We start from the raw sequence: 17,340 nt of genomic DNA, 5'->3' as shown, positions 1-17,340 counted from the left end.
TCATGCCTCAAGCAAAATACTATCAAATAATTACAAGTCAATATCATGTCATCCCTCAGTCAGTCAGAAGTCACCACATGTCAATCACACGACAACACAGGGTTCTAAGTTAAACAAGGAACCACCGATGAAAGTAGTTTTTTTTTTCCTTTTAATGTACTGCAATTCATACATCAAACGGCAGATGTTTCTGAGCAAAATCACTGACACTTAAATATCTGAACTGGCTCCGTGGGCGGTCCAAGGTGGTTGAAACAAGTGGGTGGTAAAGGAGAAACAAACATTCATCAAGTCTTTTGCCAGTATTAACTCCAAACACAACTCTAAGTGTCTGACAGTTTCTCAAGTAAACTGATGAACACCATTCCTGGTATCTCTGACAACAGTATTATAAAGAGCTTTGTATTGATTTCAAATGAAATTTTCAAAGGTACGAAAACCTAGAAATGATGGAAAGTTGAAAAAATTCCATCTTACGAACTACAATCCAATTTCTGCATTCTGCTTTTCACTGAAATCTGTTTCCAGCACTGTAGTTTAAAAAACTACACAAATGCCCCAAGTTTTGCCCATAATTGTGACAGGAATCACTCCCACAAATGGTAATATTTACCCAACGTTGCATTCTTCTATTTTACAAAATGTTACAGAATCACTATTTTAAACAACTTTTTAGAAATAAACCACACTGTTTGGCCTAAGTATAGGTTTTAAAGTTAAAACCTTTAGAAACACTTTTTAAACCATTCATTATATACTTTTCACACTGAGGAAGTTAAATGCACATAAATTTTCCCGTACATTCGTTATTGTCATCACGCAAATTTTTTTTTTCGTAATCCATTTTCCTCGACCGAAGGTTTTACAACAAAGTGTACCCAACAAGTTCATCACAACATGCTCATCTTTCTGCAGTGCTTCATGGGAAAAAAATCACCATGTGAAATTCATGTTGCCAGGGATTTGGCAGTTTCCATACATTGCAGTTTACGTCTAATTACGAAATTTCTAACTGCATATTGAACATGCATGGCATAGCATGTCAACAGTGAAAATTGAATAAATCACAGGAGACAATATTCGCAAGGTGACGGCAATGAAGTACAAAAAGTGGCATTTTCGATGCAAATAATTGGTGGCCCACTAGGACTGTCAACAGTCTCTATTCAAATTTTGTGCCAGAGCATAATATTCTCCAGCTTCCAAAACTCTTTCAAAAATGGAGGCTACAATATGAAACAGCACTCCCTGCAAACAAGACCAACAATATTGAACACTAACATCTCACATAAGTCAGCTGCGTAGCTTACTACTTTTGCAGGAAGCAAAATGAATCAAATGAGGTCTAATTATAGAAATTTACATATGATTAATAACCTTTTTGGCACTCGCAGAAAAGAAGCCTGATGTTCAAGATGGAAAGTTGAGAGCTGTTTCTGTCAAATAAATTAATACCTGAACATAATTTAGCACTTTTATCAACTGAGAGTTTAAAATTACCTTTTACTCATACATCTGTCACTACCTACACCAATGACCACAAGCGAGGGAACACATTGCAATTCCGTTCAGCTGCTTTCATTAATGAAGAGTTCTTTTCAATTTCAAACTCTGCAAAGTTCACGGATCAAATTTAATCCCTTAAACTGGTGAGTCTTCGCAAAAAACAGCAGAACAGTCCACGTTTTATGGCATTCGGAAGAAAGATTGGTGTTACATTTCTACTTTATGTATTCTGTGCTCTTAGCATGAATCCATGGCTTAAGCAAAGCCACAAAACTGGGTAAACTATATTCAATTTCTTTTTTTCTCTGTAACTTTGATGCAGTATGAAACTGATTTTGAGATCCAAATTCTCCCAACATACAAGGAGATCGGTTCTCTAAGTAAAGCCCCCAAAAAGACTACAACCCAGCCATTACACTTGTTAAGCTTACACATAAATCCCACTAAATTTTCAAAATCCTCCAAAATCTTCCATTATTCAAAACGACACACACAACTTCTTCTTCCCTTAACTTTTAAGCCCCCTGTGAAGTAATGATAGCCAGGCTCTTAACTTGCTAAAATTTACAGTGTTATCGAAGAAGATTATTTGAAGGATTACAGAAAGCTGGGGTTAGTAATTTCCCCTACTTCAAGCATACGATATCTTAAAAAGGGTACAACTTTTGGGAAAAAATTCTAAAATTAATTATTTCAATATTTTAATTATTTTTCAAAACCATTCTTGAAATATTTGTGTCAGTTTAGTACCATGATTGCCATTAATTCTCCATTTCCTTGATTTGCTTCCTAACTGTCGAACCCAATAGTGCAATGATGTCCGAGCCTGGTACCCACAGCTCAAGTGAACAGTTTTTGCAGGGAAACCAGTTTAGGGTCGAATGTCATGACCTCGCCATCTGTGTCGTCAGCTTCTCACTTGCTGACCTCGTGCATGGCATGGGCCAGGTAAGCATTGTTCTTGGACGAGATGCCGGCCACAGAGATGCGACCATCCTTAGTCAGGTAGACTGAGAAGTCCTTGATGAGTCGTTCCACCTGGGTGGGCAACAGAGAAACATAATGTAGCTGTCATGCAGTGGAGAATGGATACACTAGAACAACTGTGAAAACAGACAAGCACAGCCATGTGGGAAAATTAATAGTGACTCAATACCCCAAAATGAGTCTGAAGACCATTTTCCAGTTATCCTGTTTGAACATGTTTGCATTAAAAGAGCAAATAAACCTCAGATGCGTCACTCATTTAATAGCATCGTGATGAAACAGGACACGATGTGGGTGAAACTGTGGAGGTTTCCTAGTGATTTGCATTTTGCAAGATTCTTGTTAAGGTCTGTACCTCAGAAGTGGCCCTGGCGACTGCCGACTCATTTTGTTAGGTTGGGTCACAATTCTTCAAATGGTTTACACAGATGATTTCACACTCAGTGAGAACTAAAACTTAGATACAATATCATTCGTGACTAAAGAAATGCAAGTGTAATAGTGTTACACCTCACACATCCGATTTGACAATACGCACTCTCACCAGCAATGAACCACCCGGTACTGCAAATGTCCACCCAGCCTCTCAGGTTCAAATTGGCTGCGTCGCCCAGCACGGATATTCCAAAAAGTGAACTGAAATATTGCTGAAACTGCAGAGATGCCAACTTGTATGACTTGTACAATTTGTTTAGTCCGTTTAGGACTGTACGATCCAGACTAAGATTTTTATGATTTCCAACTTGAAAGTACAAAAACCATACAAGCTACTGGTAGCATGAAGCTGGCCTCGTAATGCGCGCGTCAGAAATGTGTCGCTAGCATCCCGCTGTTTGTGCATACAAGCTGTGTGAGTAGCGGTAGAAACCAGCGTGGTTGAATCATCCGTTAACCCCAATTAATGCTATGATGAACAGGGGTGAATAGGCGGGATCGCAACATGATTGTGTGCATTGTACATGTACATGTACCAATATCGTACATGCGTGTGTCAAACATCATGATTGTCCCAAAGTTGACTGCAGAGTGGAGGACTGCCGAGGATTTGATTCTTGGATATTTGGCGAGCAACTGGACTTGTTTTGCACCGTGGCAACAAGTGAGAAGAAGTTCATGGACGAATACACCACAAAAATGGGCTTGTATTACAAAGTCTTGTCGTGGAGAAGCTTACGTGTTTTGCAACGCATGTAATTGTGACATGATAATCATTGCCCAAGCTGGATCTTACTGTACGACACCAAGAAGCACATTAGTTAGGCCAATAAAAAATAGTGCTGTTTCTGATTAAATAGGGTTGGTAGGTAAGGATTTTTTGACAATTTTTTGTGCTGATTGAATGGGACGAAAGTTACCAAAAATTGCCCCAAAAGTGATCAAAATAAAAACTTACCAGAATTAATGTGAAAATATAAATCAATTAATAACAATTCACAGTTACACAATGCTAGTCAGGTAAATACAAGTGTTTTGACATGAAAAGAAGTTGTTGAAAAGTGTTCGTTTTGAAAGGAAAGACAACAGGATTTTTTTTTAAAAAATGTCTAATTTGCCAATGAAATTTGGGTCACGGCGAAATCTCAGAGTTGGTCGGGAAACCAGAACTGGAAGTGCGATAGGATTACACTTTTTCATTTTGAAAATTTGGCATCTCTGATTAAATGTACCAATTCAAAAGTATTTCAAGCATCAGAAAGCATTGAGAACTGCGCTCGCTATGCTTCACAGTCCAAAAATTTACCTGGAACTAAAATAGTCCTAGCTAGAACACTGGATACGCTCAGCGTGTCAAGTGCAATATGCCCATGAACATGCATACACATCCGAGTTCCCATAAAGATGATGCTGTCGCTATGTAAAAAAGTCCCCTCCCTTGTTCCTGCAAATTAAATCTGTACCAATTGCTGGAGTATTTGGATATTCAATCAATTACCAAATATTTACTTTCGAAATCGAAAAATATTCTGAAGTAAAAATTACAGACCCTAAATTTTGGAACGTGTTAGGGCAAGGCCACTTTGGCCTTGAATTAAGCAAAATTATAGAGGACATCAAGGCCAGTTGGGGAGACATCAAGGCCAGATAAAATCTGTAAAAGGGGTATGGAGGCTAAAAGTGTGAATCAAAGTGAATTGTGTACCACACATACAAACACTGAGAAAGAGAAAGTCAGGTAATAATGCATGTAACAGTCTGCCACATGCACTCCTACTGGAATGTGAGTGTACAAATAGAGACATTTATTTATGCAGTGGGGGTGTACATGTACCCGGTAGCTGGTTGAAGTATGGGCACAATCTGGACCTGTGCTTTTATGTACAGAAGTGTATTACAGTCGACTTTCGTTATTACATAATCCGAGGGACCACGTAGAAATGTTCGTTGTATTCAAAATTCGTTGTAGGTGGAAAACAATGCAATGGCTTCGGTGCATTGTTGTTCAATGCCATGTACAATGCTGTGCACACGTATGCATGTACAAGTATGCATATACACATGAACGTGTGGTTAATGTCATATCAAAAAGATCTCTCGGTTATAATTAATTAAATAAATTGTGATGTGTTTAGAATAATAAAATTCACTCTCGTATGAAAACATGTTTCATGTGCATGTGCGATTTAAAAAAGCAAATACATGTGAAAGCATCGATCCAGGGATTTTTAAATGGCTTTGATCACCACGGATGACGACAAAGCTAAACGGGAGGGCACATGTGGCCTGCATGTACCTGCAAGAATGTGAAGACTCATCAACTGAAGCGCCCATCCATGTACGTACTCTTTCCAAAACAAATTGTGTCATGGAGAGACATTTTATTTAATTTTCCATCTGTCTTATGATTTTCAACACTAGCTGCATGACCCAATTGATTAATAGTCCGAGTTCACTCACCCACTGTGACGTGGCTGCCCGCGTGCGAGATAATCGCTGAAGAAGCATGATGTCCTGAAGGAATATTGCGATTGGATAGCTGTGTCTTGCAAAATGTACGTCATGAAAACGCACAGTCTCATTGGTGGGTACGCTAGACCTTTTTGCAGCAATATGAATAATTCAGTGTTGGGTAATTAGTTGGGCTCTTGAGATGTGAAAGTAATCAAGCGAACTTATTTGGGCGCATTTTATCAGAATTGGGAAGGGAATATTTGTTTTGACGTTTGTGTAATCAATGTAAAAAATCACTGATACTTGAATCGTGCTTTACGTTTGTCAGGACTACAGGAAACTGGCAAACGATGTCTGTGTATCGCGTTGTAAGCGTATGTGATGCATCTGGAGGGGCCTCGTGCTCCGGCTGGAAATTTTGTGGAAACACGCTCCTTTCGAGTACGAGCAGTACATCTTCAAATTAAATACATGAACACAGAAAACACAAACAGAGACATGAAATCAATTTTTGAGAATGAACCTGCAGAAAAATTTGTGACGGCAGCATTTTTTCGACTTGCAACTGTAAAGCTGCATTCGTATACCATGCACATGTAGTGGAACATTCGCGACCCTTTTTGGCAGGAACTGTACATTGACTGGTTGCCGCATTTCCCTCATGCCTTCTTTGGCAATGGTTTGCCCTGGCGGGAACCAGTGTAATGCACTGCGCACATGTTTTCACCACAGCGATTCGCAAACGCTCATTATAAACGGGTCGTCAACAATGGTTTTTCTGGCAACAGAGTCATGAAAACCATTCGTTGTAACACGAATTTCGTACAATGCAATTTTGCTCAACAGATTTTTTCGCCATAGAAATGTGCTGGTTTTCTCCGGGACCACAGACTTGTGTCTGTTATAACTGGACTTTTGTTATAGCCAATTTCGTAATAACATTACATTACATTTACCACAAGTACATTACATACATGCTTTGTGCGAATGTATCTGATGTACGTTCAGTGCATGTACAGAATTGATATCAAAGCCGGCTACGTATTGCTACCTCTGTGTGCATCGATTCTGCGACATTTTAACTTAAGACAGCTGACTGGGGTGGCATGACATCGAAATACACTTTCAATGGGTTTGCACGCATCGTAAACCAAGGATTTTTGTGTTTTACAAGGCTTATGGATGTTTGTGGAAAATGGGCATGACGGCCAAGGTAAATATAGGGCAAGGTAATATAGGTGCTGACCGTCGTGGCAGTCGTTCATTTCAAGGCCTGGCCAATGAATTTTTATTATTTTGTCACAAAATTGCATTCTAAAAGCATACTTTTAAGGTATTAAAGTAAACTTAAATGAAGCTGAATGTATCTGCCCAATAATAAGGCCAAAAATGATTTTTCCTTCAAGTTTTTAGTTTAATTACGTTTTGTAAAAACATGTACTGGTATATGTCATTTCTGGTTTTGTGACAATTTGGCACAACTGAATAATCAAACATTCCATCAAATGAAATGTCAAATATACAATTCAATTATTCAGTTATTCAAATAGGGTCTGACAACCCAAAATGGACAACTACGTGGGAGTGATCCTGGCCTACCTGGTCTGGCTTCAGCCCCGTGAAGCAGAACATGCCAATTTGGTCGGTGATGTGAGACCAGTCCCTGGTAGAGCCTTCTTTCCTCAGGTTGTCCACCAGCTGGGTTCTCATGGAGATGATGCGGCCAGACATCAGCTCCAACTCCTTTTTCCTGTAAGATTTCAGAGATTAGACATTAAGAACAGTTTCACTATGACCTACCTACTAGGGTTATTGATCCTGTTTAAGGCATCATCCCCAAATTGACTGAGCGTTCTTCCGCGTATTGTCTGCAGTTTTTCCGATCGGTCTGGCGTTGCTAAGTAGAGGGAAATCCGTGGATGCGAAAGAAGTGTGAGCTGAAGTGTGAGGGGTTTAATGAGCCGGGCGGCCGTGTGCCCTTTTGTCATCGCGACAAAAAGCATCATGGTTAAGCATGATTTCTCTGGACCTCATGAATAGTGACAGCAGTTCTGCGGAAAAGACGTTCTCCCATTTGCAGTATCAACATTTATTAAAGATGATGGGGTCGTTAAGGTCATTAAGAAATTTTTGGCCGAACTTTGGTTCGGGTTGGGACGTGTACACGCATGTGCATACGTACATGTATTGTACTTGTGCATGTGCGATGGTCAATGCTCATTGAGACATTAGAAGCTCGCTACAAACGTGCCGTAGTACTTCCATGTATGAACGATACATTAACCCTAACCCTCCTCAATCCTTCACCTGTTGGAGGACTGAGGTGGGTTAGGGTTAATATAATACAAGCATTGAATCTCCTTCTCCATCCCATATTCATGAGCAACTTTGAGTTCAACAGTTCTAAATGTTTTTCCAAAGTTTATTTAGGGGTTATAATTTCTTGGAATATCATCATCAGAGCCTTTCTAAACGTGTTTTGCGGACCAAAAAGGGTTGCGTTTAAACCATGCTTGACTCAACAGAACAATCGTAGGATCAGCAAAAACAGTATGCTTAAAAAGCAATTTCCTACTTTACAGGATACAAAATCAAACTGGATTTCGAGTGGATTGTGTTCTGGTTATTTTATTTCACTACCAAACTGTGGCAGTCAATATATTCAAAGGACCCTGGAATCAATTCAGCATTCTTTTCCAGGTCAGCGACCATGTCCAAGTAGCAAGTTTGAATTAATTTTCCATCAGTCTTTTTTTTCCAATGGATAATGGCATTTTATTTGAAATCTGCGAACAACTTAGAGCTCTGGCATATTTCTATCACAACATCTAAATATTACAATTTCAACCAAACAAAAGGACAGTTTATTTGGGCCTTGAAAAGCAAAGGCAAAGAACGTCTTTCTGAAGGGCCATAACTAGTCTGCAGATCCAACTCATCTATGAATTGTCCTGGCAAGCAGGAATGTCCTGCAGTCCGTGGTGTTTTGCAAGACAAATTACACGAGCTGCGCTCTGATTTTTAAAAATGAACAGCGTTTTTATCGATTTTTCTCCGAGCAGTGTACTCTGAAACAAGTCCCTTGAATGATACACAAAGTAAACCACAAACCCTGAAATGGGTCAATTTTGGCAAAGTGCAGTACATGCAAATCCTGTACGATACCTTAACGTATACATTCATTTTGGAATTCCCAACAGGTCAGCCGGCCGACATCAGAAAAACAAAACCTTGTGGTTTTCAAGTTGGCAGCCAATCAGCATTTTGTTCTAACTGGCAGTCAACCGGTCGGTCAACGGAAACTCGGCCGCATGCTAATCCAAAGGAATTTGCCCTGCCAAAGATTGCCGGCTGATACACGAAAGATCGGGTGTATTCATGAGGTTGGTAATTTGCATAAAGCTTGCATGTTGCATTTTGTCTGCGGATCCGCTGGGTTGCTAACGGCTCTTTTGTTTGGCAGGGATTAGCGTGCTCTCCGTGATTCCGCGTAATGTCCACGTCCGGGAACACATGGGCAATTTAGTGATGATGCCCAAGAACCTGGAGACCGTTTTGTGGAGATTATTTACCCAGGCATCATCTGCAGTTTAAGGAACATCAGTAGAATCCCCTGAGCATGCTTTCGAAGCTTTTTTAAAACACGATGGGTGACAAGCAAAACTTGTTGGACTGCCTGGCTACTTTTGTGGATTGGAAAACACCTGCAATCAGTTTATTCAAGATGTGTTATGGCTGGCGTAAAGGTAAGTGAAAGCAACTCACCACTCAGCATTGAGCTCTGGCGTGTTCATGATAAGGCTGGCAATCCTGGCCCCGTTCAGTGGCGGGTTGGAGTACATGGGCCTGATGATGATCTTGAGTTGCGATTCGCAGCGCTTGGCCTCGTCCGGGTCGGCGCAGACCAGGCTGAAGCCCCCGACCCGCTGGCCATACAGCCCCATGTTCTTGGCGTAGGACTGGGAAAGGGCCAGAGTGTGGCCCTCCGCGATGAAGTGGCGCAGGCCCCAGGCGTCACGAGCTGGGTCCCCACTGGCAAAGCCTTGGTAGGCCATGTCAAAGAATGGGAACAGCTGACGGTCCTGTCAACCGAAAAAACAGAAGATGATTCACGTCACATTATGTGGGCTCCATGAAAGAGACGAAACAATAAAGGGAATCAGTACATTACCATCGCATTCACAGTGTTTCCCTTATGGATTTACACTTCCACAATACCTTGAGCACCCCACAAGCTTTTCTTCATGAGTAAACGGCACTAAGGCTATAACAGGATTGAAACCATGGAGTGATTTATGTTTTTACATAAATTCTATGTCGGTTTTTGAAAACCAACGGGTAGATTTTGCACAGTCAAAATTTTCATTTCAGAAGGGCATAAAAGCATGAAGTGCCCTACTGCTTCACTCAAATCTCAGCCCACACACTGATTCCTATGTGCGTTCAATGTTTGAGAGCGTTTAAACATTTGCAGAAATTTACATTTACTGCATTTACGTAGCAACATCACTCCCTTGGGATGACTCATTCCATGTGTACAGGTTCCAGTGAGTTTGAGGCAGAGCACACTCTAGAAATTTTCACTGCAATCTGTGGTCTTTGCATGGGCCCAAGGAAACCTGCCGAGACAGTTGCCCAGAGATTTCTGTCTACCTTGCAGCTGAAGGGGCCGCATGAAGGGAGCAGACAGAGCATTTTGTGATCAACTTTAAGTGACCCGTGTTACCTCAACCCTAACCCTCCCGGCCTACTATAGTGAGAAACCCTGCCAGACACATCGGTCTGCATCATTTGTCAAAGTCACTTGCCAGCCCAGTGTAACAAGATCCAACAGGTCAACTCTCCCCAAGGCCAAACAGCCGGGGAGTCTGTGGTTGCAATTTACCACAAGATCTAACAATGGCATTGTTCAATGGGACTAGCTCCCATTGTCTCAACATGGCCAGTTTGTTCACAGCTGTTGATTGTCCAGTGCAAAGTTCATCAGACTTTTTCACCTGATGCACTGTGCTGCATCTGGCAGGGTTAGGGTTAAGATTTGTCCCATTTGCTCTACGCACTCTGCCACCATAAGCATTTAGAGCCTTAAACTGGCAGCTTGTACAATCGCGTCAGAATCGCTTTGTCCAAACGCATGGTATAAGAACTAACGCAGCACACGCAAAATTACATAAGCATCATACACAGGAATCACTGAACCGGCTATAGTATTGTGTATTAAAGCTGCCAGATCGAGGCTCTGCATGCCTATGGCGGCAGCATGCAAAGGGCGAATGTTTGGGAATTATACTGTCGCACAGTTGGTTCATAATCTGACGGAGTATGCAACGAAAAAGTACTTTTGAATTGCAATCGTTATCATGCCCCTCTATATTTTCATAAGACTCATTACCTGCAGCATTCACAAAGAATAAATGCCAGGAACATCTACAGCATGAAAGATAAAACGTACACAAAAAAAGCAAAATTTCTTACCTTGATAATTCTACTCAATTCTTCCCACTGCTCTGGCTGAAAAAAATTAGCACACAAGAATATAACACTCATTTCTGTTATCTCTTAAACCCCATCCATAATGTAAAACCAAATCTGGCCACGTTTTGGGTGGAATTTGGATGAATACAGTGATTACCAAAGTCACTTCGTGGGCATCATGTCAAAACTCTGTAGTCGACAGAACTTAGCGTTGTCTTTTGTGCAGTAGTGGATTGTTATAGATGCAGAATGCTTCCCATATCTAAAGTGACATGCAAGTTGAAAATATGTGATGGAAAAAAGTACGTGTTTCTAGGATCTTCTGTTTGAACATATCTCGGCCACAATGTTTCTCTCTCGTTACCTGCTGTGATTCCCTAAGGGGCCGTCCATAATTCTCATCATTTTCACAAGTGTACAAAAAGTAGACTTTTCACTACCCCCCTCCTCCTTCCAAAGTGTACATCAGCCGGCAAAAAATGATGATGGATGGAGAGCTGACAGATCCGTTGATGGATCCCCATTTTTCATATTCAGAAAAAGCATACGCAAGGTATACGCAACCCCCATCCCTCCCAACTGAACAGTTTGTACTCGGGTGAAAATGGTGAAAATTAAGGACAGCCCTAATAAATATGTCCAATTTCGAATGAAATGTGGCGGATTCTAACCCTCGTCTACACAATAATCATCTTGATCATGCACAATGTAACCAATGAGTCTGCATTTTATCAAGTCAGACTTTCACCCTATACTAGCTCAGCTGCATTCTGCATCACATCGCACAGCAAATGCCATGCACGTCCATTTCCAAATAAGGGGATTTTTGTACTGCACACAAAAGGCACATACACGTACAATACACTTGGCTAGAAGGGTTTTTCACAAGAACACAAGATAGAATTTATAAACGAAAACTGTTGGAAAAATAAGCAGTTGACTTAAAGTTCATATTTACACCCAAGAGTAGTTATGAATGGGAATATAAGCTTGATGGGTTGGTTTAAAACTTGTATGTTTAACTTTTGCTCCTTTAAAAATGTTATCAATCATTACTTCCTACCTTGGGGTCTACTCCAGTAGGATTGTGGGCACAGGCATGCAGGATGATGATAGACTTCTCTGGGATTTTCTGCGGAAGAAAACAAGTACCATTTAGAAACTCGCTGTACAGATAAACTAATATCCAAGTCAGAAAATTATCCATACTCATCTCTACACTCAAACTCAAACACCAGAAAACATGGGGGGACGGCTTTGCAAAATACATTATCTGGCGTCAATGGAGTAGCTTTCTAATCAGACTTCTTAGTCAAGAGTGCAGGGATTGGAGTCAAAATAAAGTAGCAATCACACTCATCAATACCTTCATATTCCTACATAGCTGTGGTAATTAGTTACGAGAGTAAACAGGTCTCGGGAGACTCTTCACTCATTGTATGCTATCAACTGGTGTTGAGACTAAGCTTGTGCCATGTATACATGGTTTCATTGGTAGACTTACTCTCAAGCTACCTACATGTACATGTATTTGGTCTGCTCGTCTAGCCTAGCCCACGCCCACGTACTAAGTCAATACCACCCGCAGTATAACTTTATGCTTTTCAGGAGTTTTCCGGTTCCAGAACAACATGTAGGAAAGGGTGTCTTACAGAAATATCCTCCATGGCCCCTGCAGCATCAAATCCACACGTATTCTTGTCATAGTACCGGTAACTTTTAACCTCAAGACCTGAATCCCTGTAGAGAAAACAAAACTGAATCAGTTTGAAATTCATATTAACTATACCTCATGAATATTCATCAGGGAGCTGCGGCATTTCATTGGTCCATTCCAGGAACTCAACCATGTGTCCTCTGTGTCCTGGTGTACACGCGCCATGCATAAAAACCCGGGAGGAACTATCCCACACTCAAGTAGCAGCCTCAGAGTTGTCTTAGCACATCACAACCTATTTACCCACAACACATGCCCTTTACGTGCGTGCCATGGAGATCAGTGGTACCGGTAAGGACAGTGGTGCCAGTCTATGTTGATGCTGCCACTCTACAGCAATCTTGTTCTTTGTCACAGAGGAGTTTATGTCAAGCTTTGCTCCATTCAAAATGCTTATAACTGTTACGGTTTCAACTTTAAACAATGAATCCAGTGTTGGTGTGAATGTAACAGTCATTAAACAACATGACATGAACTTCCTATCCTGAAATTAATGTTTCAGTTGATCCAAATACTGCACGATGACAACCATGTTGGATTGGACCAGTGAAATACTGCAGTTGCCTGATGAATAGTTTGGAGGTACAGTAAAATAAATACAAGGTTTTGAAGAGAAATAGTGAAAACTAGTGACCTCGAGGTGGTAGATGACTGGGACTATCTCCTGAGGCAAATATCAATCATCCAAAACACAGGAGGCTGTTCAAGCATACATGTATTAATTTGTTAATTACCTAATTATGTTTGTCACAAGACGAGGTAAGGCCATGATATGATAACTGGCACAAATGCTGGCCCAAAGGACAGGGTTATTTCCCAACCCTCAAAAATCGAAGACTGCATATCCCAGAAAAGCACAGTGATAGTGAGGCCTCCTGGTCAAGAACATGTCTACCTTTCCTCATGTCACTTTGGATGAAAAGAACCTTTGACTAATCTTTACCTAAAGATTGGTGTGTGGTTACCCCAGGAAGGAGTTGGCAGGTAGATCGACTTGATGCCAGGGAAAAACCTGGCCAGGTAGTTGCCACCAATTCGCAGGGACCCCGTGCCAGAGACCCCCTGGACAGTCACATTCTGCATAGCAAGAGGATCGGTTATTTTGTCAATGGTTTTCAAAGTTTCAGACAACTCAGTTCAAATCCTACCATTTCATCCATATCTTTTGAGTACCTAAGTGAATACATCATGTGCACAATTATGCGAGTAAAAGACATTAGCACAAGAACCAGCGCTCAAAGCAATACACACAGATACTCCATTCATTTGAACTACACTTTCTGGTAAGAAATGACATCACAATTCCGTACTCTATGAGCCCTGAGCTGGACCAAAAGAGGGCGCAATTTCCCTAACAATGAAGGGTCCTTTGGCAGGAATTGCACTTGGCTGGTTCACAAACGACTATGGAATGCACACGTTACGGGCGCGTCGCTACCAGCGAAATGAATATTCCCCACCAGCATGGCTCTTTTCAACCAATGATGGGGTGCTTCTGCTCAAGGCGGATAGTTCTTTATTCCCCTGATGAGCCAAAAGGTTTGTCCCAGAATTGTTGTAGTCAATGCCCTTTCCCAAGAATCAAGTCTAGGACACCAAGCTTGCCTCGAGTTTTTCACTCAGATGGTCCTGAATCAAATCATGTGTTTGTTTGACATAATATCCGCTGTTGCTTCACTCCAACTGGCCAGCAAATCCCATTAAGCTTGGTGGTCAAGTGGTTAAGTCATCTGCACTAATAAGCAGGAGGTTGTGGGTTTGAGTCCCATCCAACTACATGTATTAACATAAGATTTTGTTTATATGATTTTGATTATTATAATTTGTATGATCATACAGTTTTACAACTGTAAACTCTGAATCTTAGAAAAACTAAGCCCAGTTTCCTCTGATTTCATTAACTTTTCACAATCCTGGGAAGGGATACGGTTAACATGCTTCAACATCATTTTTTTTAAATTTACATCTTCTTTCTTAGGGACAACGGAACCTGTCTGGGATACTGACATGTAGGCTTAAACTCATACATGTACTTCTCTGCTGAGCATGCAAAGCACAAACACCACGTAAATGTTTCCACAGTCACTCTAAGCATTCGCCTGACTGTTCCGTATATCAATATATATCTGCTGTCAAATTTGTTCCCCATTGAGGGTGGGACATTTACACGTTTAAATGCTTAAATGAAAAAAAAGTTCCAAATTGGTTTACAGATTTTCCCAAACGTTTAAATGGAACTGTTTGGTTTGACTTTTGATTGCCGCAATCTGGCATTCTTTTTTTATTGTAAAGGATGCCTGTAAAATGCAATCTGATTTTCGGAACACTTTACTGCTCGGTCATATCAAAAGAATACCATGAATTCATCACCGGAACTTGGTGTCAACTATTTACATTGTATACAATTTGTTGTGTTTCAAGTTGTCAATGACACCGTGGTAAAGGTGGGATGTTTACACGTTTAAATGGTATGGGAAAGTTTTCTGAACTTTTTTTTCACATTACAAATAAATTCCCATCCTCATTCCCTATCATGCAACTGAGCAGTCTCAATTCAAGCTAGACAGATATACAGGGACGAGTTTCTTACCCGACCACTGCTGATGACTTCGCTGTCCTCTCCAAAGGCCAGCCTGGCAGAGGCCTTGGTGAATTCGGGGAGGCCTGTGATGCCCAGGTACTCATGGTCCATATTGCTGGCTGCTATCTTGGCCTCAGCCTGCAGAAATCCCGGGCTTTGTTATAAATTTCAACCTCGGACAAGCACTATTTCGCTACAGTTTACACCTGATGCATAACAACTGTGAAACTACCTAAGGAAGATGAAGGGGCCCTGTGAAACAGATTACTTGCATTTCATCTTACAATCTGAATAGTTTGATGTGGGTAGCACCTTTTTTATTCTGCACGTTGACTTTTCAAATCTCAATACTCCGGTAATGCAGCACAGAAAAGAGCTGGAAAAAGCAGAGACATTGCATTTTTGTCATGGGGAAAAGGTGTTAAGGTAAATGAAAGAACTTTGAGATTGACCTTTCTCACAGTTGGTAGGACAAACGGTTTCCCCTCATCATCTCGGTAGGCTCCGACACCAAGGTTCATCTTGTTGGGGTTCGAGTCACGCTTGAATGCCTCTGTGACCCCAAGAATGGGGTCAGGGGGACCCATCTCCACATGGGACCACCAGCTGTGAAATTGAGACGATATGATCATCATCTACACCATGGACGAAATGAGCAACCCATTGGAAACATTTGATACCAGTTCTTTCTAATGTAAATATTCATACCGAAGAGCATCACCAGGACTTTTTTGCAGGATGTAGAGGGGAGGGAACGGGCACACAACTCATCAACAAACAAACTACAAAACCATCAACCATGAGGTAAGTAAGACTGAGTCAATTTGAATAATTCACTGTTTGAATATTCAACCTTCAATTCAATCGAATATCTGAATATTCAGTGTACTGACAGACAGATTGTTGATGAACAAATCATATAAAAAAACAGTTGCAATAATGCACACATTTGTACATAATAATCACTATAACAGCTTCTCAGGCCTAGGGCTATCTGTACGGAATCTGTCACTTTTCATTTGAATCTGCTTGAAACAAGCCTCAACAGTGCAATTTTTCTCATTTAAAACAAAAATATTTCTCCATTTCTTTTCATGAAGTTTGCATTCAAATATTCAAATTCAGAAAATCATATTCAAACATGTGATAATTTATCAAATATTTGGATATTTTTGCACAGCCCTAGAGGCAAGCTATAATGGCACAGTCTGATAAACACAAACGGCATGAACGGAGCAATAGTCAATGGGTGGAACGAGAAATTGGTGAGCAAAAATCTCATTTTTTCAGAAATACTCCGTCTCATGCTCTGAAACTTGGTTATCCCGCTTTTTAGGAGGTATAGATAAAGCACGTTTGCTGAGGGGAAATTTTGATTTAATAGCTTTCTTACACCTGTGAACCATTTCATCACAAAAATTTGATTCCAAAACCCCGGCCATAGTGTTACGACACCATGCAGGCCTAAACCTTGTTGGCTCAAAGTCACACAGAGTATGAAAGTTTATGTACAATGGCAAAAGTAGGTCTAATATCAGGGATGTTTCTCTCTTTATTTCCTGGTCACAGCAATAATTTGTATTTAATTGCAAGCAAAAAAACTACAGCTATTGCTAGGATATTACTGGCCCCGCTTGTCCGGCTAAGATCATGAAGATGCAGGCAGTGATCAGACATGTTTGGAATGTTTTCTATTAATTCGTCTGACTTGGCGGCGACCATCACATTGAACACTTTGAAGTGACAGAGTTGCAACTTCTTCTTTGTAACACGACATGCTTCAAAAGGATAATGCGTGCAGCCGCGGCTGACACAAAACATAAACTTCCACTCTCAAATAACCTCAGCCTACTGTTACAGTTTATTAAGTCAACAAATGATAAAATTCTAGCATGTCTTGAGTTGAAACAAATAATGAGCGAACAAACATGGCTCTTTTTCATACCTTGTCATGCTTGTTTTAGAGACAACTGAGGTGGCGAAAGCCCTTGTGCATTGCTCTTTCAGAACAAGGAGACGTTTTGCCGGGTTTCTAAATGCCATTTTCAACTGCAATTGGCTGCAAATCTACAAAAAGTAGCTAATGTTGCAGGCGCTTCTGTCGCAGGATTGTCCGACCCCGAGATCAAAGGTTTGTGGAAAGCAGCAGCTGCATGCTGGTACGTCGGGTACGTGCGCTTGTATC

General features: G+C 40.9%; 1 protein-coding gene across 1 annotated transcript; it reads right to left on the bottom strand.

The window, feature by feature from the left end:
* Positions 1-134: 134 nt before the first annotated feature.
* got2 (glutamic-oxaloacetic transaminase 2) lies at positions 135-17,337 on the bottom strand. The gene is made up of 10 exons (XM_022226549.2): positions 17,101-17,337; positions 15,608-15,761; positions 15,165-15,293; positions 13,518-13,651; positions 12,510-12,597; positions 11,921-11,989; positions 10,858-10,893; positions 9,148-9,464; positions 6,982-7,132; positions 135-2,544 (listed from the first exon to the last, which is right to left on the bottom strand). The coding sequence occupies exons 1-10, from the start codon at positions 17,196-17,198 to the stop codon at positions 2,422-2,424; spliced, it is 1,299 nt and encodes a 432-aa protein (XP_022082241.2). The 5' UTR covers positions 17,199-17,337; the 3' UTR covers positions 135-2,421.
* Positions 17,338-17,340: the final 3 nt, after the last annotated feature.

This window comes from Acanthaster planci, linkage group LG06, assembly GCF_054643075.1.
Source record: "Acanthaster planci isolate LZ-2023a linkage group LG06, COTS_SCS, whole genome shotgun sequence".
NCBI classification, from domain to species: Eukaryota; Metazoa; Echinodermata; class Asteroidea; order Valvatida; family Acanthasteridae; genus Acanthaster; species Acanthaster planci.
The sequence above is the reverse complement of the archived record's forward strand: the minus strand, read 5'-3'. Positions and strand labels throughout refer to the sequence as shown.